The 25,344-nt window shown below is 40.8% G+C and overlaps 1 protein-coding gene across 1 annotated transcript in view; it reads left to right on the top strand.

The window, feature by feature from the left end:
* Positions 1 to 25,344, top strand: part of TONSL (tonsoku like, DNA repair protein) — a 1,124,870-nt gene that overhangs the window by 421,142 nt on the left and 678,384 nt on the right. The window contains exon 10 of the mRNA XM_044066303.1: positions 7,604 to 7,729. Within this exon, the coding sequence (XP_043922238.1) occupies positions 7,604 to 7,729 (126 nt within the window). The remainder of the gene's footprint in view (positions 1 to 7,603; positions 7,730 to 25,344) is intronic.

Raw genomic sequence — 25,344 nt, 5'->3', positions numbered from 1 at the left:
TGGTCTCATATGTTGGGAGGGTGGCCTTAATGGTTAAGGTGTTTGCCTTGCAAACACAAGGTGCAGGGTTTGAGTCTCACAAGGGATAATTGGCTAGGCTTAAAATGGCTCACAAGGGCAGTTAGCTTGGTACTAATCTATGAACGTATGAACCTATGTTTTATAATTGCATATATTTAAGAAAATTTTGGGATGATCTCAATAATTTGTTGCAAACAATTTTTACAGATAATTTCTTTATATCTAAATCACTTGTTTTATTTAATACTCCTGTTCCTGATTGTGTAAAAGAGAATAAGTACCATTTGGTTTGGTCTATACTATCTATAGCTAGAAAAACAATCACTAAGAATTGGAAATCTTGTACAGCACCTACATTTTTGGAATTTAAAAATATACTCATTGAAACGTGTAATTTGGAAATGTTAACTATTAAATCTAGATCATCTAGTAATACTACATTATATAATTCATGGAATATCATCTATGAACTTCTAGAAAAATAGTTTATTAATTTATGTAAACAGATGATTTTTATTAATCCTACAGCTACATTAGGATTTTTTTTTTTTGCATGATGAACATCTTTGTACATAGTTTAGTTACATTGGTTTATATATTAGAAGGTTTGTTTTTTTATTTTCTTGTTTTTTAAATTTAAAGAAAAAATGTTATAATTTCATGGAAATATTTGTTCATTTTAATAATTATTTAATAAAATTCTTTGAAAAAAAAATACACTGCTCTCACTTTGCCATCTAGGCTCCGCCCCCTTGGCTCTGTTTTTAATTAGGTCAATTTCTTAGTTTTCTTTTCTTTTCCCTTGGAGTTTCTTTTTTCTTATGGGAGGTACCTCCTTTTACTACATCTTGAATAGTTCTAGTCTTAACATTTCTGTACACAGCTTAAATAAACTGCATCAGGTTATCCACCTTTTTTCCTCCCTCCATTTGCAGCCAGAAACATAATGTTGACCTTTGTTTCCATTTAAGGGGGGTACTCTCTCTGTACTGTGATAAGTGGGTTAGCCTCACCTGAGTAGCAATATAATATCATTTTTTAATGTGGGAACCCTAGGTGCCACCCCTCTTGTCTATTAGTAAAGTTATTTATTCCTACCTTAACTCTAACTTTTTCTTATATTTTTTCATTAGGTTGAGTAAATTATGCCTGTCCAGTGTACAATACTAGTGGAGCTGTAAAGCATCTTTATTGCCTGGATGTTATTGTCATTATTCATGGTAAACAGTTTCCACTGTTTTATCAGCTTTAATATGTTTTCATTTGTTTCCTTCTGTATATCCCTTGCAGCCAGATACACTTCTTTCTTAATCCATATTCTTGTGTAACATTTTGTTGTGGCTTTGCATCAGTGGGTAGTTCTGCACCAGTTTATATATATATATATATATATATATATATATATATATATATATATATATATAGGAACATGATTTAAAACAGTGGTTTTATTTTATGTCTTTCAGTTTTCTGAAACTTTCTTAACTCAAACAAAATAAGGATATCACTTTGGAGGTTAGTAATGTATAGTATTATATCATCTGAAAACAGAGCTAATTTTTATTCTCTTACCTTCCATACCAATTATATCGCCTTGTCTGTGAGTTTCAAATTTTTATTCCTTGTGGTTACATTTATGTTGTAAATAGTAAGGTGGTGGAAGATATCCTTGTCTTGTACCTCTTTCCAGAGAAAAATATCTACAAAATATCCTGCTTTATTTTAGCCTCCAACCCTATATAAATTTTATATATTATCTGTATTTATTCTATTAGGTATTCCATATCCCATCATTGCCATCTTCCTGCATTGCCAGCATAACTCTAACAAAAGTTTTATTCTGCATCATTACTTTTTTTTTTCAGCTTCCTTTTGCAACATCAGTGTTTTGTTTATCAGACATCTGTCTGTTTCCAGTAAACCAATGTTAATTCAAATTAATAATCGTCTATAAAACCAATAGCAGCCTTTTTGTTATGATGTGCATGAATAATTTATAATCATGATTCAGAACAGAAATGGGTCATTAAGACCCTGGGTCCGCTGAATTGTTTCCCTCTTGTTATACCACAGCTTCCTTCCAAAAACCTGGGACTGGATCTCCTTCCACGATCCTGTCAGGTAGTCTCAGGAGTAAGTTTATTACCAGCTGCTTCCTTCCAAAAACCTGGGACTGGATCTCCTTCCATGATCCTGTCAGCCAGTCTCAGGAGTAAGTTTATTACCAGCTGCTTCCTTCCATAAACTTGGGACTGGATCTCCTTCCACGATCCTGTCAGGCAGTCCCAGGAGGAGTATATTATCAGTTTCCCATCAGCTTCAACTCTTCTACTGGGATTCCATACATTTCTGGGAATTTCCACATAGGTTGGGAAGTTAATACCGGCCTTAGTTCCTTTTCCAATTGTTTTAAATCAGGTTTAGCCTATCTTGCTCCATTAACTACAGGAGCCTTAATCCTGTCCAGAGTAATTCCCTTTCCTTTTCTACTCCCCTTTTTGTCACTTTTTATAGAGCTTAGTATAGTACTTTTTAAATACTTCTGAGTAAAATTATTCTTTACCGTTTTATAAAAATCTTCATTGCTTTTCTTTTATTCCTATTTTGTTCATTTTTAGTTGCAGACTTATTGGAGCATGATCTGATATCAAAATGGGATGAGTTTCCTGATGATTAAGGCTAGATGTTCCATAGAAATGTTATATCTGTGTATGCTAAACTAAGTGATATATTGTGGAGTGAAATGTGTATATTCTGAAACTACCACTCCTGCCCTGACTGTGTCCATCATTCTAAAGGTTTTGGTATATTTTCTAAGCATCTGCCTTCCAAAAAAAAAAAAAAACAAATTACCGTCTCCTTGCCCACCGACACAGCCTGTTTATCACACGTTACATCAATTCTCCTCCTATGATTCTTATACCCAGGTGAAATTATGTTCTGTCTTTCATTACCTTCAATTCTATCATCTTTGCTTTTTGAGGGGTACATGCATTTACCGTTGTAACTCTTCTCATTCTCCAGTAACCTGTAAACATTATAAATTTGTATAGCTTGTCTCCATTTTCCTTCCTGTACCCTGATGTTACCATTTTTCATAAAGACTGCACTTTTTCTACCCCCTGTCATATCTGAGCAGTATCCTTCTGATACATTTTTAGTCATTTATGTTCCTTTTTATGTAAATGTGTTTCTTGTAGCGTAATGATCTACACACTATACTTGTATGTGCAGGACATTCTTGTTTTTGTTCCACCTTCTCTACCAAACCATTAATTCTCCAAGACAGTGTTAAGCACTCTTTGATACCTTTTCATTGTGATGCTTTCACTACTGCAGCTGAAATCCCTTTGACATTTTCCCCTACTTAGTATTACTAGCTATTGAAAATGTTTTTGTAAATCATACCATTTGATTGCTCCCTCTATGCTGCAGTTTATATAGTAACTGCACCCTCCCAGAAACCTGTCAAACTCAGACTAGAGAGTGGAACTACATACAAGTTTTTCCTACTTCCAATTATTTTATAGTTTAGAAGTATTTACTCCTTTAGTGGCTTTTGCACTCCTTTCCTTAACCCCTGCCGTGTTTTTTGTTTCATCACCACGCCATGTTTCTTTGCTTTTCCCATCCTAACCAACCCTATTGTACCACACCTCCCAATGAGATTCGGAGATGTACACTCTTTTGGATTAACTGTGCATGTTGCTAAATGCCCATCCAGTGTCTGATCATAGAACTACACCAGTTTATTCACCTTTTTATCTATTTTTTTTTTGTTTTTATTCAGTTTTAAATATGAGGAATTGTGAAGCTTTCTCATCCCCCACCCATATTTCTCACTCTCTATTAACAAATGGATTTAGTTTTTAGCACATTAGTAGAGCATATTTCCTGGCTTCTGTTTGTTATATTGCTTTTTAATGCAAGCATTTCCCTAGGCTTTTTTTGTTATCTCTGTAACTGCTATGCAAGTCCATTCAATAAGTATTGCACCTTCAAAGCACTATTAAAGCCTTCTTTCATAATCTATACCAGTCAAGTTCATTAACTATTTAGTCAGTCACTGGGCTACTTCCCTGACAGCAGTGTCATATATTATAGCAATAACCCACGCCTGGGTGTGGGTAATGCTGGATTTGCCCACTGTTGGTGTGGTTTGGTCACGAGGGCAAAGCCAGAGTGGCCAAACAAAGCCAACCGTGGGTAAATCCAGCATTACCCACCCAGGCGTGGTTTATATTATATAATGACATTATTTAAGAAAAAAAATTACTTTTCTTAAATAATGGCATTGTATAATGCTTCCTTGCTGCCCTTCCGCAGCTGTCCAGTATTCTGCGGCAGTTCTGATGTACTGCGCATGCCTATGCCTACGCAGTACATCAGAGCTGTGGGCAAAAGCAACGGAGAAAGTAAGATCTCTGTTGCTTTTACTAACTGTTTCGCTATGTTAAATGGGTTTAACATAGCGAGACAGCTTTAAAAAAAGCAACAGAGATTCCGATTTAACATAGCGAGACAGTTTTGAAAAAAGCAATGGAGAAAGCAAGCTCTCCGTTGCTTTTTTACAAACACTCTCGCTATGTTAAAGGATTTTAACATGGCAAGACAGCTTTAAAAAAAGCAACGGAATCTCTGTTGCTTTTTTTAAAGCTGTCTCGCTATGTTAAACCCTTTAACATACTGAGACAGTGTGAAGCAAAAGAGATCTTGCGTTCTCCGTTGCTATAAAAAGAGTTATAGTAATGGAAAAAGTTCGGGAGACCGGACCTTTTTCCATTACTAGAACTCTGATTTACAATGTGCATGCTGACCAATCAGCATGCACATTTTTGAATATTAATGGGGGGGTTGCCCGTTCGATTCTCAGTTAGAGCGTCATCTTGATAAAGCCTGGAAGAACCCGGGTGAAAGCGCTTGATTTGACTTGCAACTTGATATTGCTGGACTGTTCGTATTGGAATTAAAGTTGTGTTCTGAGTACCTGTGGACTTTTTGCCGTGGCATTTGTTTTTTACCTGGTTGGTATTTTTTCTGTTGGACTTTGTCCTTGCGTCTTCTGTGTGGCGACATGCGTGAATGGGCGTTCCTTCATTGAAGGTTGTGCGTTAGGCCCGGCAAGCCAGCACGTAAAACTCTACTGCCAATCATTAGCGGACCGGAGTTCTGCTGTGGTGACCCCTAACTGGGAAAAGCCGTAAGACACAAACAAATGGGGGGGTCGTTGTATAATGCCTTATTGGATATCTCTTAGGCCAACTAACCATTTTCATTGTTATCCCTGCTGGGTCCATCCCTGAGGTTACTCTGCCCCCTGCTTTCCCTGAAATAGGTTTCTCTTGTAAAACATGCATGAATGAATGTATAGTCATTCATTCTTGTTTTGGGGTTCCATGTATGCAAAACATTAATTACTCCCCTAGTTTTAATTACACTTTTCTCTGTTAAAGATAACAATGGTTCTACTGCATTCCTTTCCCTTCATTAGATTTTCCATCCTATTAATATAGTATCTGCTTGATTATGGCATCTCTTCAAAAAGTTACTTATTTTAGCTTGTGTGTGATTTAGATTGACATGGCTAATGTATTAAATTGAGTTACCTACTTATATTTTTGATTGTGAATGGAGGAAATACCCAAGAGTACGAAAACCCTTGTACCTCTTCATATTGTCACTTGTGGTTTACTCGAGAACAAATAGTCAAATTATTTAAATGATAATAGAAAAAGTCAAAAGTGCCCAGTTATTTCATTTTAAGCCATCCTGTTTTGTGCCCAGTTATCATTTCCTTTTAAGCCACCCTGTTTCGTGCCTGTAACTTTTCACATTCCTTTCCTTTGTGTATATCCATTGACTGCAGTTCATGCTGTGGTTTGTTTGTAGGATCATGCCAGTCCTTTTGGTGAGCTCTCTGCATTCCTCTGCCTGTCCGGCATTTTATTTTGAAACACTGGGGAGAGCTTTATCAGGTGTCTTTCCATATTTATTGTAGGATTATTTGTTTTGTTTTTTTCCCCATTGGCTTGCGTTCCCATTTCCTAAAGTCTCATTATTTTAACCTGTAAAATTATTGCATCCAGATCTTCCAAGTTCCAACACATGGTGTACTTCTAAATAAGTCCTTACTCACTTTGGGTGAGAAATCTTCAGTGTTGCTGAATACATTAATCACCCTTAAAGGTACCAGCTGCTTGTATCTTCTTACTGCTAACACAAATTTCTTCCTTTTTATACATGTTAGTGTGAATAGTCATAATCAACGTATATTCTCCCTCCACCAATTTATAGTGCTTCACCTTTTTGCCACAATTTTGTGAGTATTGCTTCTTTTTGATGAAATGCCTTGATTTTAAAATGAATTGGTCTTGGCTGACTTTTTTGTAGTGTTTTCTGGAATAAGTACACTCTCTCCTCTCTATTTATAGCGACTGAATAGGGATCCCATTCCACTTGCTTAAACATGCTGCCAAGAAGTTTTTACAGTTCCCACCTTCCATTTTCTCTAGGATCATTCTAAACTGCAAATTCTGTCTCCTGGATCGCTCTTCCATTTCAATTAATTTCAGTTTCCTTTCTTCCTGGATTGTTTCATATTCTGTTAGTTTTCCCATTAGCTCTTTTTGAGTTTGTTGTAATTGTGTGAGATCTTCATTGTGTGTGTCCACCACCTCATGTGTCTCCTGACACATTTTATTATTTGCATTTATATATTCATCCATGTACTACTAATCTCGAAGACTTGACTGTGCATTTGATGTATTTTATCTTCCAGGGACACATTAGCCACGGCTAATTGTAATTGGCTTGATCCTTGAGGTGTGCGGTTGTGTGTCATTTGGATTTGACCTTCAGTTGGATTTTCTGTATTTCTTTGTCTACCTATTTTTTGACTATTTTTATTCCTTTCTTCAAGTTTTTAATTGGGCTCATGGTAGTCATCTTCCTTTGGTGGTATTAGTTTTTATTAGCTTTTTTCACTAATTTTATTGATTTCCTGTTTTTCAAGAGAGATTTTGGGTAATGATTGACATGTTTCCATACCAGTAGTCTTTCTATTGAAATCTACTTTATTGTGGAATAACAGTCTGGTGCTTTTCTGATATTTTTTATACATTACCAAATATTATTTTTGTTCCAAATATATAGCTTACAAACTGAGATGCTTTCAGAGGTCTTGCTTTGTGGCAGATGATTTTTTGCAGCTTAGCTTTAGGCATATTTTGTCTTGAACTGTTTGTGGCACTGTGTTTTGAAATATATGCACGGACCTCAGTCTTTCAGTACAAGATTTTAGGAAATGGCAAGACATATACTTGAACTGGGATAGTCAAGTGTTTAAATGGCACAATTTTGCAGTGGCCCAGCATTCATCTTTAGTATTAAAGATTTGTGTGCTTATTAAAATAATAAAAAAAAAACGTCTAATCTATCAGATCAGGCTGCTTGCAATATTAACACTGTTTAATGCCATGATAAAGTCTTTGAAATGTTTATTTATTCAGGGAATAAGTGGGAGATGTTTGAGAACTGCAGTATACTAATAACTTGGATTTTGCTTTCTCTTTTCTCTGGGTAGGAATGTAGGACTTTGCTCAACATTGCTCTTAACAAGGAAGAAGACGGACAAGACTATGCAGAGCTGGAAAAGGTCTATCAGAATGCTCTCCTTTGTTCGAAGCAGGCAGCACAGGCAAAACTTCAGGTATAAAGAAACAGATAAAATGTTGTCACCTGAGGTTAGAAAATAAGGTGTTTACTTTGTAAAGTACTAGTCAAAATTTATGCATGCATTATCCTGACCTTTTGGAGCTTTGTGCTCCTTCAAACATGACAGTGTTTTTTGTTCTTGTATTAGAATTGTTAATTGTACCCACTAGAATCATGTTCTCATATATGTACTAGATAAAGTGAAAAATGTAGTGTATTTGTCTGTGGAGCCCATGTTCCCACAAGTCTTTTGTATGTAGTAACTGAAGTGAAAATTTCAGTACACGTGTCTGTGGAACCCATGTTCCCTATGACTTACAGCATCCTCCCTTGCAGGGTTAAGGTGTGACATTGATAGGCTCATTACCCTCAGTCACACTGTCTGGATTTCCTTTTTCCAGTTTTGCAGTTACTGCAGGAAAATACCTGTATTCACTGTTAAAGCAACAATTTCTAAGCTAACTTGACCTATTAAATGATCCTCTGGTCTTCAGATAACAGAGCAAGAGGACAGTTATTGTCTTAGCCTGTTTTGTCTTTAAGGTATGTTCTTTGCCATCTAATGCATACATTGTTTGAAACAAGAGTGCATAGATTTTAAGCATCTTTGACACACACACTATTTTTGCCATCTTTTCAAAGTTTTGTAGATCTTTAGTATTCACTGTTATCATATATTCAGATGTCAGCAAAATATTAATATTTATTTTAAAAGAACAATTCTGAATGCTTCTGTTGTCACTCCTGTCCCATGTGGCAGACTATTTATGCCCCAAAGAGGTATGAAGTCTGTGAGCATGACTGCCACATCCTACATTTTGATGAGCAATACTCAACCTGCCTTAAAGCGAACTTTTGTTTTCTGTTCTGAGATCTTTAAGGAGAATGTAAGGCAAACAAACAAAGGAAGAAGTAAAAAAAGTAAAGATGTTGTCCACCTCTGAACCTTTATTTCTCAGTTCAGTTCTTTGCATATGAACATAGATATCAAAGCTTGAAGTGAGCCAGCAATCTCCTCCCTGTTCTGCCAAGATATTCGATGCCTATAGTATTGGCCATTCCTCCTGATTGTCTTCATAGTTGTCTTGTACTTCTTTCTTACCTGCTTCCATTTGTTTAATTTTTCCATTCCCCGCTGGTTTACTTTTTCTTTATCCCTCTACTGGTTTCCACTCTCTTGAACCTTGCATTCCCTTTCTCCCTCTTCCATTTATTTTCTATAAAACTCTTCTTAGTGACAGAGCACCATCTGCATTGTCACCCTTTTGTCCATCCTCCTTTGTCCTCATTCTGGTCCAAATGAGCATCGTTTATTAATTTTCATTTGTTTACTGATAAAGTCTGACTGGACAGGAGAACCTCTGTTCATTGGATGCCTTTTCAACAGATAACCAAACAGTCTTTTCCACAACTTTCCTAATTCCTTCATGACTAATTTTCGTATGCGTTTTGCCCATCCATGCTACCAAACATGTGCATTATCCCTGCATTCAGTCTCCCACACGTCCATTACCTGTTATCCTTATTTATCCTTTCTCTGTTTGGTGATATTTGTGTGTGTGTGTGTGTGTGAGAAAGGAGTATAGTGAATTCAGGGAAAAGACTGCGATTCTTTCATTTTCCCACATGAATGCCAGCCGGTTAATAAGAATGCTCTTCTGCTGGATTGCCTTTTGCTTTGACAGTTACAAAAAACTTTTTAACGTACAGGCTGTTTAAGAGTGAAAGTTTACTTTACAAAATTTTGCAAAATGATAAGGTGCGATTATTGGTTCCCAGTATGTTATTACACATCTTGCTGGTATTGGCTCTTGTGTTTCTAATGCTGTTCATTTAACCCAGTAATGACCCATTCTGTTACTTGGGGCTTTCACTGTCATTTTCCTTGTGTTTACCCCCTTGGGCTATTATCCTGTTTATTTCTGAATGGTTCCATTTACCTATGAACCTTGCCTGTAAACCTATTTCTTGTGCATTCTTTGTGGTTTTACCCATGATAATAGTTTGGCTGCCTTTGGGCTCTCTTACGTTTCTTATTTTAATTTTCAAAATAAAATTCTCCTACTTCTGCATGATTCCAAAATGTCTGCAATCAATCAGATTTATTTTCCTGCTTAATTCACAAACACACAAACTGACACAAACTGGCACACGCACAAACTGGCACACACACACACACACACACACACACACACACACACACACACCTCTATCTCTCTGTCATGCATACTTCTTGCATATCAAAGCATTTTATTTGTATAACTTGCTCAACCATATTGTAGAACAAACCTGAAATTGCCAGACTATATATTTTTTTATAATAAATGATCAACAAGGTAGGGTAAATTAGTTTGGCATGTGTTGTGAAATTTAACTCCTGTGGTCATACTATGTGGATAGTGCAGGAAAATACTGATTCATAGTTTAGTTGTTTTAACTCTTTTGACAATAGTAGTTTGTCTTTATGATTTCTCAGAGATTCATTACAGCAAAAAGTCTGTTTCACGAGTAAATGTTTTAACTTTTTAATGACAATGAAAGCTAGATCAGTTGGCAATGCATTTGCTAAAGTTTCAAAATGATTGTAAGGTTTGCTATACTCAGAGTATCACAGTAAGTGAATCCGAATTTGTAACTCCATTTCAAAGCAACTTAGTGAAAAGCATTGCAATAAATGCACTTAAGCTGATGGGGATATTAATATTTTTTCAGAGGAATACTTCCCCTACATACGTGTATTAACTTGAGAGTAATGCTTCCTTGGAAATAATGGCAAAGCATTTGTATTTTTAAAAACAAAAAGGATGCTACCCTGTTTGGATTTGTATGTCTAATCCCCCAGGTTGTGTGACCATGGAATTGGAATAATTCAGGGAAGTGGGAGGTGTACTTATTTTAGTAGAATATGTAAGAGATTGTTGTTTTATTTAATATTTCTGGAGATTTTATTGGAGTATTTTGCAGTCTGAATATTGGTACTTTGAGGTGACTGAATCTATGTGTGCGAGATTTACCTTTAGTTGGTTGACTAATATGTACATCGACACCCTGAAGGTAAACCACTGTATGTTGAAAATTGAAATTTGACTACCTACTACACATGCACCAAGGAAGAATATTGGAACATGCAACTTTAAAACATTGTTTTTTGCTGGGGGCAAGCCCCCCTGCACCCCCTATACCCCCTGCTAATTATAACTCTATGATCTCATAGTCCCTGGGGAAGGGGAATATTCCCCACATGGGATTGTTGATCTCTTGCACTTGTTAACTAACTGTATAATTGACCAAATACAATTTAACAGATGTGGACCAAGCCAACAGAAAACATGTGTAAACTAAAACGTATAGGCATATGCATAGGTTCATAGATTCATAGGTTCATAGATTAGTACTAAGCTAACTGCCTTTGCAAGCCATTTTAAGCCTAGCCAATTATCCTTTGTGAGATTCAAACCCTGTACCTTGTGTTTGTAAGGCAAACATCTTAACTATTAGGCCACCCTCCCAACCCCATTTTTATCTTTTTCCAGGCTTAAGGTAATTAAAAAAGTGACCTGCACTATGCATATACTTATATATGTATATATACACACGTGTGGTTTTATATATATATATATATATATATATATATATATAGATATATAGATATATATATATATATATATATATATATATATATATATATATATAGATATATATATAGATAGATGTGTGTGTGTATATGGAAAATAAAAAGTATTAAATGCTTGATCTAATGTTGTCATCTTCGTTTTCATTAACCTGTGGGTCTCTGTTTCCGACCTTCGAAACCGACCTGCCTCTCTCCAAGCTTGAGATTCCAGAGTTGAGCTCCTCCTACCCATAATGCCCCTCTCTCCCACACTACTTCAGATCTTGTTTGCCAGCAGTGAGGTTCCTGGGCTCTGAGCTCCTCCAAGAATTTTTCAAGTTGAGCGCTTGTGTAAAATTTGTTGTACTATTCTCTTCTTCTACCTTCCTACTCTGTCTTCCTTACCTGTAAGTAGTTTTCTTCTGCCTTTCATTTCCTTTCATTAATCCAGTTTCTCACACTATAGTTTTCTTCTTCCTCTTTCTAGTTAAAGAAAGAGAGCTTTATTTTTTTTTTTTGGTGTGTGTCTGTCATCTTCTCTGTCTAATTTCCTTACAGCTGATTAGAAAACTCTTGGTTTCAAGAAATGCACTTCCTGTGGGCATAAGCTCCCCCTATCTGATGCCCACAGGGAGTGCGTGTATTGTCTTGGGCCTGCACACCTGACCGCCCATTGTGAGCTGTGCAAAGGGTTCCACCCTAGGGCTTTGGCAGATAGGAGGAGCAAACTTATCCTCAAGGATTTGCCCCCTCATTCAATCTCTTCGGGCATTCCTTCCACTTTAGGAGCTCAACCCCCTCTCCAAAAAGTCCAGGGAAGCCCAGGAGAGTAGGAAACACTCACCCACGAGATCCTCGTTGGAGCCGCCCAAGATGGTTCAGAGAGTCTCGGAGCCGACCCATTCTGATCCAGGGTCCTCAGTTCCTTTCTCCTGCCCTCTGCCACGATCATTTTCCATGGCTTTGGGGCCTAGTTTTACTTCTGTGGCAGTCCCGACTTCTGTTTCAGCTCCCAGCTTGGTACCAACTGGACTGTCTAGGGGGTCTCCCTCCCATTCACCCAGAAGATCTCAGAGACCCCCTTTTCTGCTTCCTCCAGGTCTTTCCAAAGCCTTAACTCCAAGGACATAGGCAGACTGAGGCATTTTCTCAGGCTCAGATCCAGATGGGGCTTGTGCCCACCCCATCCACATCTGGATCTGTGAGGGTTTCCCCTTTCTGACCAGTAGCTCCTTTTCCAACCCATCCTTCAGTGTTAAGAGACCTTGATTCTGTTGGTCTCTGGTGCAGGGGTTTCACAGCCAATCGAGATTTCTTTGTCACCTCTGACTGTTGCCTTGATGCGCTCGGCCCCGACCATGTCGATTCTGAGTGTGTCTAGGAGCCCCAGCTTCGAAGTCTGCTCTGGGTGGGCGGGTTGACGTCGACTCTGAAGTTTTTGAAGCTGTCTGTCCCCATTGGAGCATCAGCCCACGACAGCTCAGTTCCGACTCCACCTTTAGAGCGGGTGGCTCGGGCCCCCTTGGATGCATCTACTTCTGTGGCTTTGGCCAGGACAGGACTGCTTCAGGAGGGTTGGAGCCCTTCTGCTTTCGAGGTGGTGGAGAGGGTTCTTTCCTACCCTGGGAGAGTCTCTGCACGCACCTCCTTGGAAACCCCCCCCTCCCCATTTTGGTCTGGTGTCTGAGGCCTCAAGTCGGCCACATGGACAGCCGGGCCCGGAAAGCCTTCACAACCTCCCTTCTGTGGATCCCCAAGAGTCTTCCAAAACCTCCCCGGAGCATCTCACTAAGTAGGTCCCCCTGAAGAGACTGTGTAAGAGGAGGCACATGGATTACCCCGAGGAATCGCTCACTGACATCGATTTTGAGGAAGGAGAAGGGTTCCCCAGGTTGCCACCTGACAAAGTCTCCTTTGGAAACATTCTAGAAATCTTACACCTGGGAGGTGGCTAGTTTGCCCAAAACACTTCCCCAGAGGAATTGGTTCTTTGGGAGGCTTTCAGGTCTGGCTCATCTACTATCTGGGTGCCCTCCCCCTACCAACCCACTAATCGAGCTAGTGTTGACTGGAGCATGGAAGAAACTGGATATGATAAAGCCATTCTCGAAGCAGGTGGACAAGGTTTTGAGTGCCCCTTGGGACAAGGCCTTTTGTTCCAAGGGTATCCCGGTAGATGCTTCAGTTTTCGTGGCAGCCACCAAGAAGGAGCTTCCACCCTCCCAACAGAAAATCGCAACAGTTGGACAGATTTTGGAAAAGGATGTATGTCTCTTCAAAGTTTACCTTAAAGGGATTAAACCACTTATTGCATTTCACAAGGCTATAAAAGGATCTGGTGAAAGAACTTTCTAGCTCGTCCCCTGAGTCCATGTCTGCTGAGGAGCAGCAGGCTTTTTCCCCCAAAGTCGCCACCCTTCAATCACTGGCTAATACATCCATGAGGCTTATATCCCACACTGCAGAAGGTACCTCAAGGGAGGCCAGCATTGTCATAAGGTACCATGCTTGGATGAGGCTGTGCGACTTTGTGGAGCCCTTCAAACAGTCCTTTATCAGTGCCTCCTTTGATTGCTCCACCTTGTTTGGGCCTACAGTTCGTGACACACTCTCCTGCAATGAAAATGATGGAAAGATCCTGTCTGCTGTCGGGAACCGTTTTTCTATCCCACAATGATCCTTTTCCAGGAAGCAGAGTGGGAGTAAAAAAGACATGGTTTCGTAAGTCACAGGGTCCTTTTCAAGGTGAGTAAGGAGATATTCGCCCCAGGGGCAGACTGGAAGACGCTGCCCATGCAGCCAAGGGGGGTCCACAAAACTAAGGTTTGGGAAACTTTCTCGGAACAGTCCTTCCAGCGCTGCTGAATGTTTGCCCGTCTGCCTTCCTCTGGAGGCAGTCGGGGGGGGGGACGCTTCTCCCAGCACCTAGCAGCCTTGGAGGCCATCACATTCCCTTTTTAGAAACTCCCAAGCCAAAGAATTGCCTCCCTGATGTTCCACCCAGTTGGAGGGAGGATGTGGTCTAAGAAATCAAAAACTACTAGGTAAAAGAGTCATCCAAAAGCTTCCCCCGATCAAGTCTGATCAGGTGTTTATTCCAGATTCTTTTTAGTGCCCCAAAACATAGGGGGCTTATAGCAGATACTGGACTTGACGACCTTTAACAAGTCAGTGAAGCACATAAAGTTTAGGATGGTCATGATTCAGTCTTACCTCTACTGAGGATGAATTATTGGATGTGCTCTGTAGACCTGAAGGACACATGCAGTAAACTCTCAGATAATTGGAACTCAAGCAACCGGCACTCTCAAGCACTGGCAAAAAAAAAAACGAAGAAACACAGTACAATTTTCATGTATTGCACTTTGTTTTCTCCCTGCAGAAACATACCTTACATTTTTAGAGTTTTAAAAAGGACGATAGGAATAAATTCCTTCTCTCCTCAACCTGAAAACAAGTCAAACCAAACAAATACTATAGGGTGCAGTGTTAGTTAAGTCTATTTTTAATAGTAACTCTCAAGCAATAAGAAACTACAGTTATTTGGCATCTACCAATCCCCATGGGTGCCGGTTAGCTGAGAGTTTACTGTACTACCACATAAAAATGAATAGATGCTCCAAGCAATATCTATGTTTCAAACTGGGAACCAGTCACCACCAATTCAGATCACTCCCATTTGGCCTTACCAAAGCCCCAGTGTGTTCACTAAATGTTTGGCAGTGCACTTCAAGCTGCAAGGTTTCCAAAATTTTCCTTATCTGGTCGACTGGCTTCTTACTGCGTCAACCAGGCATCTACTGATCCAGGCCAGGGATTCTCTTTTACATCTGGCCCCTCTCCTAGGAACCACAATCATTATTCAAAAATCTCAGCTATAACCAGTTCAGATTATAGAATTTATTGGAAAACGTCTGGACACATGGGTATCCCAGGCATTTTTCACTATGGAGAGGATTGCAAGTTTAAGACTTCAGGTCAGGCAGATTCTGTGGCGGCAGCTGTAACTCTTCTACTTACTGTGCACTAACACATGCGAATCCTGCAGTGGATGTTAGCGGTCCAAGGGTCTCTTCACAGGATTCCCTTGAATTTCTTCCTCATTAAACTCTCCCAAGTATGCAGAGATTCTCTGCTTTGGTGGCTTCATGGTGCAGATGTTTCTCAAGGATGGTCATTTATCCTTTCTCCCCCAAACGCCATGGTGACCACAGACACCTCCCAGATGGGTGGGGGTGGCATTATCTGAGTTCGACAGTTCAAGGCATGTGGACTCCCCAGGAAACCAATTTGCATATCAGTGTACTGGAGATGAGGGTGGTTCTTCTAGCATTGCAGTATCTTCACAATATCTTCACAGCCTTTTACTTCCAGAGACTATTGTGATATGAATAGAAAATATGTCTGTGGTTTGGCACATCAACAAACAGGGGAGAACCAGGTCCTACCCCCTATATCTTGAAGCAACGAGGGTGTGGCAGTGGGTGATCTCTCCCATCCGTTTTCTGATAGCAGTGTACATTCTGGAAGAGTCCAACATATTAATGGACAGGCTCAGCTGAGTGTTGCTAATGCCTCACAAGTGGTCTTTGAATCAATCCATGGCAAATTTGATCTTTCAGTAATGGGGTCAACTTTGCTGTGATCTGTTTGCATCCCATCTCACCTAATGCAGCAGGTACTTTACCTTGATTCCTCCTCTTGCCTTCCCTCCTCTGCCATTAATTCGTAAGTTTTTGCAGAAGGCTCTCGGGTTGAAGAATGAGGTAATCCCCATTGACCCCTTCTGGCCCTTACAAACCTGGTTCACCTTTCTTTGGTCTCACCTGATATGCTCGCCATTGAGGTTGAAGCCAATTCTAGATCTTTCTTACCTGTCAGGGCATCCCCACCCAGATCTTCAGGGTTTGATACTAACCTCATAGTTTCTTCAATTCCGATGATTGCAAGATGTCCCAGGCTTTCTTCCCTGTCCAAAGAATTCTTATCTCCTCCCTTAGGTCTTCATCCCACAGGATTTATAAAAGTAAATGGAAAAGGTTCTCCATTTGGACGCAGCGGAAACAGGTAGACCCCCTTTACGGTTCCTATTGTGGTCATTTTAAACTTTTTGGCATCCCTCTTTCACAATGGCACTAGCTACTCTAGCGTTAAGGGCCAGCTCACACCTATTTCCAGTTTTGATTTAGACCTAGATTCTTCCCCTTTGGCATCATCTAAACTTTGTAAAGCTTTCCTTAGAGGCACCGTTTTGCTTCGCCACCGATCAAAGACCCTACCCCTCCATGGGACCTGACTATGGTTTTGCAAGCGTTGGTTCATCCTTCTTTTGAGCCAGTGGCTACATTAGAGGCACCGTTTTGCTTCGCCACCGAGCAAAGACCCTACCCCTCCATAGGACCTGACTATGGTTTTGCAAGTGTTGGTTCATCCTTCTTTTGAGCCAGTGGCTACAGTTGACTTAAAATTTCTGTCATGGAAATCCCATTTTCTAGTGGCTATCACCTTTGTGAAGAGAATGTCCGGACTTAAAGCTCTTTCTTCTAAATTCCCGTACTTAATTTTTCACCAAGACAGGGTAACAAACCATATTTAAACAAGCAATGCCATCTTGAATCCTGTTTTCTTATTTTTAGTAAGAATGCAACAGTGATCTCTGACACTGATCTTACATAAGAAGTTATGACAGCAGTCTATTTTAGTAATTCGTATTCCGATATCATTCCTGTACAAGTAGTTTTTCCTGTTTTTGGTGTGCGCCTGTGTATGCATACACAAGTCGGTGTTTGATAGAGAGAGAGAGACCAAACTTAAAACTTTAAATAAGGAAACTACTGAGTGGTTATTCGCTTTGGAAAAGGTGTATTTTTTGAAGTGCCATTTTATACTGTTTGCCGCTGCACATCTTGAGCTTCTCAATCCTCTTCCTGTCAAGCACTCAGAATTTTGCTTTTGTATTTATAGTTTCCACAGTCTTTGAGTAAATCAGAAAGTTGACTTTTGTGCATAATCTGCATTCCTAAAACATTATTAGAAGTCCCAATCTGGTGCCAAAGTTGGGTTCTTTTTATGGTTGAAATCACTTTTGCTTGGTACTGATTGCTGTGGAGAGGCAAGATTTATTTACTTTTAAGTTTTTACTTATTGCATTATTGTTGCTGTGAACTTTCACCCTCTCTTCTCTCTTAATGCCTTCTAGCAAGACATTGCTAATGTTAGCATGGGATCCACTTGGGATGGTGCATCTCAAAGCTGAGTTACTTGAACAAGACTGATGTCTTAACAACAGATAGACCTGTATCTTCTTCCACAGTACTTGAGGCTTCACTTGCATTAGTGAATGGGAACTTCTTCAATAACTGTAGTAGTTTCACAGGCTACAAGACTGAGGTTTAGCATCAATTGGTTTTTAATACCTCTTGCCCATTTTAACCATGCTGGGATGTTCTTGCATAACGCAAGTTCATGGTCTGTAATTTCTAGTCTAAAGATGGAACTTGCATGTAACCCCTTGGATGACGAAAGTCCTTACTTTTTTAAGTTGCACTTGCTTGCCTATGTTCACATGTATTAACAGAAGAGAACAAACTGATAAGTTTCTTTGATTATCATTCTGCAGTTTATACATGTTTTGTTTTTAACAAATTTCATTCATTCTGACATTACATATATTGTACAATTCCTGCCTTCCCTAAGACATTATTCCTCCTCTTGTTATTTAATTGTTCCTACAAATTCCATTTATTTCTATGAAATTTGTCCCTTCTGTTTTTTTAAATATTCACCACCTTTTTCATTTATGTCCTTTGTAGTACTCAGAATTTCTGTTACAACTGGTGTTTGCTTTGATTTCAGTTTTCTAGTATTTTTTTAGTGTTTTTGATTTCCTTTTTCTCCAAGTCTTTTGGGTTTCTAATACCATGACAGGAATGGACCCCATTCCTAAGTCAAAGTACAATTAAAGTTCATGAAAGTAGTATTGTTTCAATCTTTGATGTCAGATAAAAGTACTTTTCGGAGCACCCGCAATATTCCCAGTAATGACTCCTCTTGCAATTAATTTGTTACGGAGTTACATGGATTGGTAACATATCTAAATACGATTGTAGATTCTTTTTTATAAGACCCGTTGCTCCTACCACTGTTGGAACTGTCTGGGCATCTTTCTTCCACATTGCTCTCGTTTCTGCCTGCAGATCCTGATATTTTATGACTTTGTGTCTCTCTGTGCGCAAGACACTGTAGTCACTGGGTGTGGCGATTTCAATGATCAATGTTACTCTTGTTTTCTTTTCTTGAACCACTATATCCAGTTTTCTAGCATCTCTCTTTTGAATTGCTGGTAATGGGTGGTCCCATGTGATATAAACTTCATAATTTTCTGTGATGCTTTGTGGCTCATGTTTCCAGTGTTTTTCAACCACTTCAGTACCATAATGTTTGCACAATCCCCAGTGCAACAATCTTGCCACATTATTATGCCTTTCAGTATGCAGTCCTTCTGCCATTAGTATGTCACAACCTGCAACGAGGTGTGCAACTGTTTCCAGTTCAGTTTTACAAAACCTATATTTGTCTGTTTCCCCCACATGTTCAATGGACTTTGTAAACCAACGTGTACATAGCCCACAATCTTGGCTGCCAGTATTAACATTTCATCTCTTGGGTTGAATTTGCCTCTCCTTAACCATTCCTGCGTTTGTTCCTAATCAACATGAGATTCTTCCAGAAGTTTTCTATACTTGCAACTATATTTATGCTTTTTCTACATTTCTTGCCTTCTAATCTGGTCCTTCACCTTATATTCTTTCTTTTGTTTTTTTTTGGCACATTCAGTTGCTGCTTGATTTTTATCCACTTCTGGTTTGATTTCCATTCCTGCTTAACGCCAATATGTTTCTGCTAAATTAAGCAGAGAAGTCATCTTATGTTTATTCTCCTCATGTTTCAAAACTTTCACTATGTTTGGGTCTTGTGAGATCAGCAGATATGTGTGGAGTCCAACGATTGCAGATCTGTACATATAATCAATTTCAAGGAGGCCCATCCCTCCTTCAGAATGGGGAATATGTAATCTTGGTATGCAGTAATCTTTATAAATCATTTGGTAAGCATGAAACAACCTTCTTGTTTTCCTATCTAATCTATCCGACACGTTTTTGGGTCAGTCAAGTCACTCCAAAACTGTAAATTAGGACAGGAAGAGCAAATTGGTTTATAGCTTGGATTTTGTTCCTAGATGTCAGTGCTGATGTTCTTTGTGTTTCACTGTTGCAGTCATCACACTTGAGTTATCCTGCTAGGGGTAGCCCTCAGTAGGGCCGAATACCAGAGGCTTAGCATTTCTGCTTCGGTTGCTGTCGCTTCAGGACTGACGTCAGGTCGTTAGGGGGTATAAAAACAGGCAGCCCGACGCCATTACATCAGTCTTTCTTGCCAAGGAGCCCAAAGCAGAAGCAGTTTGCAAGAGTGCTGGTTGGCCACTACCTGTGTTTTCATTCTGAAATTCAATCATCTTGAAGTCTTTTAAAGCTAAGTACCCCGTTGGGGATCCTTTTTTCTTGCTCTAACCAATGTCAGAAAAAGTTAACAATTGTCTTGCCTGTAGAAAGCAAATACCACACCGAGATTTCCATTCTTACTGCGGCACCTGTTTAGGCCCAGACCACGATGTACCTTGCTGTCAGTTTTGTGCTTTGTTCAACGCCCGAACTATTCATCGTCTGGCCCTTATTGTAGCTAAATACTTTTGTTCTCTATCTCCGTATTCTGAAATGGCTTTGGTAAGCCATCCGACTACCGATCTTCTCAAAAAACATAAGGATAAAGACAGAGACAGACTGCACAGGTTCAAAGCCGCTGCCCACGCTTCTGTTAAGCTACTCGCCAGTTTGCCGGTACTCAGTAAGGCCCTTTCGCAGCCCCTGATGCCCGCTTTGATGGATTTGCAGTCCGCTACTGACACCTGTTCGGAGTCCGGTATGCCACGAGACTTTTTGACTACGGAACCTGCAGATGTCTCTACCTTGGATAAGTCCAGAGCCCACTGTGCAGGCACTGCCTTCTGAGGAAGTTCTTCGCACTACCGATATTCAACACAAACTGACGACTTCTTTTGCGTCTTCAGTTCTTTCTAAAACTACCAAGTTTCTAAGGTCAAGATTATGAGCTACGCCTAAAAAACCAACGACCTAAACTCAAGCGCCTGCTTCCTTGCCACAATCTCAGATACTTAAAATGACAGAAGACCTGATCATGCTGATTAGGGGAAGCCAGCCTTCTCCTGCTAAAAGGAGAAGAGACTTGTCCCCAGCAGCTTTTTCTGACCAAGAGTCTGACTCTGATGTTTCTGAATATGTAGACATGCCCTTATCTGCTTATGAGGATTCAGATGCAGAGGAATCCATTCCTTCTGCCTCCCCTCCAGAGGATTTTTCTTTTGGTGAAACCCTACATACTTTGAGAGAGCATTTCCACTGGGAATGCCATGATTATCCTCAGTCCAAAAAAGAGACTCAGGGAATTTTTAGATTTACCTCAGCACATACCCTTAGCTATCCCTCTTGTTCTGGATGTTGTGGAATCCAGTCTAACTCCTGATACTTTACACCCCTGTTCCAAAGAAACCCGACAGGTACTGCAGAGTCCCTGACTCTCATAAATTTCTCTTTAAAAATCTTACTGCTGACCCAGAGGTCATCTCCCAGGGACCTAAAGGAATAAAAGCAACTACAGCTAATAATCCCACCCCTCAGACAGGGATTCCTGAGCTTCAGACAGATGGGGTAAAAAAGTATACACCTCTGCAACTCTCATCATTAGAACATTGAATTGTCAGTTCCACATGCTGAAATACCAGCAACATACTATGGAACTTGTTAAGCCAAAATTATCTACCTTTCCTGACTGTGCAGAAAATAAATAATTCCAGGAGCTTATGCATTTTGCAAGCCAAGTCAGCAAGCATACCCTGCAGTGTGGGTTTGACACCCTAGAAACATCTTGCAGGGCAGCTGTCACAGGTTCGGTACTTAGAAGGCATGCCTGGCTTAAGGAGCAGACCTTGCCAGACCATGTCAAATCAAAATTATTGGATGCTCCTCTGAACAAGGACAGTCTGTTTGGCACCAAAACAGAAGAGGTTTTAAAAAAGATGGAAGAAAAGGCTAAGTCTATGCAGACAGTCAAAGATTTTTTGCAAGTGCAGCCTCCAAGATTATGTAGGCATTGTCCCTCAAAACACTGGTTCTTTCTAACCCCTTCAAGGCCATCTCAAACTAGACCCAGGGGAAACAGCCCCCCAGATTACAGTCTCAGGGTATGCAGAGATCTAAGCAATGGAGTACCTCCACTTCTAAAGCAGTGAGTGCTAAGCCACCCCCTTACAGAAAGAATTCACAATGACTTCTCAACTCCACTCCTCACTTCTGCCTAATTGCTCGTGCCCCTAGGAGGAAAACATGGCCACCATGCAAAAAACTGGACCTCCATCACCAGCGATCGATGGGTCCTCAGCATAGTATCCCAGGAGTACAAATTTTATTTCCACACGCTGCCAACCTCAAAAGGGTTCCCAGACCTTCCTCCAAACCAGTAGGCAGAGGCACAAAACCAAGTTCAGTCCTTGCTGTCCATAAGGGCAATTCAGCCTGTTCCTGCAGAACAGATAGGCCAAGGTTTTTATTCCAGACTTTTCCTGGTACCCAAAAAAGAGGGCACCTGGCGCCCAATCTTAAATCTATCCATTCAAAACACCTTCCTGGTGGTACCAAAATTCAAAATGCTCACCCTACAGCAGCTTTTCTCTATGCTGCCCAAAGATGCCTGGTTAGCCACCCTAGAACTAAAGGAGGCCTATCTGCACATCCCAATCATGGACTACTGCAGGAAATATCTACGTTTCAGGGCAGGATCTATGCATTATCAGTTCTCTGCATTTCCCTTTGTATTATCCACTGCTTCCAGAGTTTTCACAAAATGCCTGGCTCCAGCCATTGCCTATTGCAGACAGAGAAATATTCAAATTGACCCCTTATTTGGACGATTGCCTGATTCAGGCAGACAGTCAGGAAAAGCTATTGCAGCACCTAACATTTGTTAAGGACCTTCTAACCTCCCTGGGGTACACCATCAACGAAAAGAAATCCAAACTAGTCCCCAGTCACAAAATTGTATTCCTGGGAGCAAGCTTGGACACAGCATCCCAGATGGCATTCCTTACTCCAGAAAAACAAGCCTATCTGACAGACTACTTTGCTCAAATGGCCACCAGAACCCAGCTATCTGCAAGGAAAATCCTGCAGGCTCTAGGGTTCATGGCCTCCTGCATTCTACTAATTCCATATGTCAGGCTGCATATGAGGAAACTTCAGTGGTACTTAAAAAGTATTTGGTGCCAACATTCTCAGGACCTGGAAACTATCATACCTATAATACCTTGTCTAAGCAAAGAGTTACTTTGGTGGGTAGCAGCATGGAACCACAACAAGGGACTTCCCTTTGCTTAACCCCATGCCGCTCAGACCCTAACCACAGACGCATCAGACTATGCCTGGGGTGCACATCTGGATGGCAGTTGCATTCAGGGCCACTGGAGCTCAAACCAAATTCATCTGCACATCAGCCAAAAAGAGATGCTAGCTGTTCAGCACGCTCTGTTAGCTTTCAGATCCCTACTCTCACCGGGGCCCCTACTAATCAAAACTGACAACACCACAGTGATGTGGCACATCAACAAACAGGGGGAACCCACTCTTACCAGTCTGCAGGCTAGCCATGATCCTGTGGAACACGGGCTCAGCCATGCATATTAACCTGCAAGCTCAATTCCTGCCAGGCAACCAAAGCGCAAATCTCCTAGACCCACATGAGTGGCAGTTAAACCACCAACACCTTCAGTCTTGTGACCCAGGAATGGAGTACCCCAAAGGTGGACCTGTTTGCTTCCCCCTACAACCACCGGCTCAGCAAATTCTGCACCAGGGTACCTCACAGCAAGGCCTGGAAAGTGGATGCCGTATCCTTCCAGTGGGCAAACCTCTCAATCTAAGCATTTCCCCCTCTGCCTCTTCTCACAAGAGTATTACTCAAGATAAGGCAGGAAAGACCAACGGCAATCCTGATTGCCCCAAACTGGCCACGCCAACACTGGTACCCAATACTGTGCAGTCTGTCATCAGTGCCCCCATGGCACCTACCACAGATCCCAACCCTCCCGACTCAGCAGGAGGGCCAGATCTTGCATCCGCAATTGCAGACCCTGAACCTTGCAGCCTGGCTTATTCCTTGAATTTTCCTCCAGTGGCCAGCCTAAGCAAGCAGGTACTGGATGTCATACGTGAAGCCAGACGACCCAGTACAAGGAAATCCTATGCTGATAAGTGTAAAAAGTATTGTTTCTGGATTCACACTAAAGGAGCGGATACAGCACAGCCCTCCTTACCTCTCATCCTGGACTACCTAACAGACCTACTCTATAGAGGCCTGTCCTTCTCTTCCATCAAGATCCATGCCTCTGCCATCTCTGCTCATTACAGCACTAAGCCACCTCTCTTCTCCCACCCTCTCATCAAACAGTTCTTGAGCTGGGCTAACAACTTAAGGCCACCAAGAAGAACCCCCCCCCCCCACCCCTGCTTGGGACCTTAAGTTTGTGTTGGACAAGCTCACCCTACCCCTCTTTGAGCCTGCAGTGTCAGCAGAGTAAAAATCCCTCTCTTGTAAAACAGTCTTGCTTCTGGCCATCACTTCAGCTAGAAGAGTGTCTGAGCTACAAGCACTTATGGCTGTGGAAACCTTCATTATTTTTCATGCTAACAGGGTCTCCCTCAGGACTAACCCAACTTTTATGCCTAAAGTGGTGTCCAGTGTTGCTCTCAACCAGTCTATCCATTTGCCCACCCTTTTTCCTAATCCTCAAAATATGGGAGAAAGGATCCTGCACTCTTCTCTTGATCCTGCACTCTTTAGATGTGCATAGACAGCTCAGAGTTTACCTTGATAGAACTAAGCCCTTTAGGAAATCTAACAAGTTACTAGTCAGCTTTGCACCAGGGGCAGAGGGCAAGGCCATATCATAACAAACCATCTCCAAATGGATAGCACACTGTATAAATTTCTGTTGCAAACACCATGGGGGTCAGAATGCATTCCACTAGGACAACTTCAACCTCTACGGCCTCTCTCAGAGGACTCCCTCCTAGGACATTCTGGAAGCTGCTACTTGGAGTTCTGTTCCAAACATTACTATTTGCCTATCTTTTCCAAATCCAGGGCAGGCTTTGCAACAGCAGTCCTGCAGGGCATACTAGCCAGCCCCAACTCTTCTTGACTGCCTCCACCCATTCTTCAGCTTTGGGAATCAACCCAAGTGTGATGACTTGAACAGTGAAACACGAAGAATATAGTGTACAGTTGTGTACACTTACCATAAATGTAGATGTTCGAGTGTGTTCACTGTTGCAGTCCTGGTTTCCCACCCTCCAGCCCCCTTGTCTCTCTCTCTCTCTCTCTCTCTCTTTTTCTCTCTCTTCCTCACTCCTTACAGGGCTATTGGTATTTACTTTTTACTGGTGGTGTTTTTCCACCATAACTTAGCTCCCTATTTGGGGGCTCCTGACATTTGGGGCAAGAAAAACTGATGTAATGGCATCGGCTGCCTGTTTTTATACCCCTGACGACCTGACGTCAGTCCTGAAGTGACAGCAACTGACGCAGAAATACTAAGCCTCTGGTATTCGGGCCGACTGAGGGCTACCCCTGGCAGGATAACCCAAGTGTGATGACTGCAACAGTGAATACACTCGAACATCTACATTTATGTTAAGTGTACACAACTGTACTTTTTCAGGATTAATTTAAGTCTTCTAAAATATTCCTTACTAAGTTTTATTCGTATTTGTTAGTGTTTTATTGTTGATCCTTCATCAATTCCCAAGTATTTATACACTCCCTCTTGCTCAAGTATTTTTATATCACATTCTTGTCCCAAACTGATG

The sequence above is a fragment of the Protopterus annectens genome, chromosome 3.part1, assembly GCF_019279795.1.
Source record: "Protopterus annectens isolate FY-2018-M chromosome 3.part1, PAN1.0, whole genome shotgun sequence".
Classification (NCBI taxonomy): Eukaryota; Metazoa; Chordata; order Ceratodontiformes; family Protopteridae; genus Protopterus; species Protopterus annectens.
Note: the sequence above shows the minus strand (reverse complement) of the source record. Positions and strands in the feature narration are given on the sequence as shown.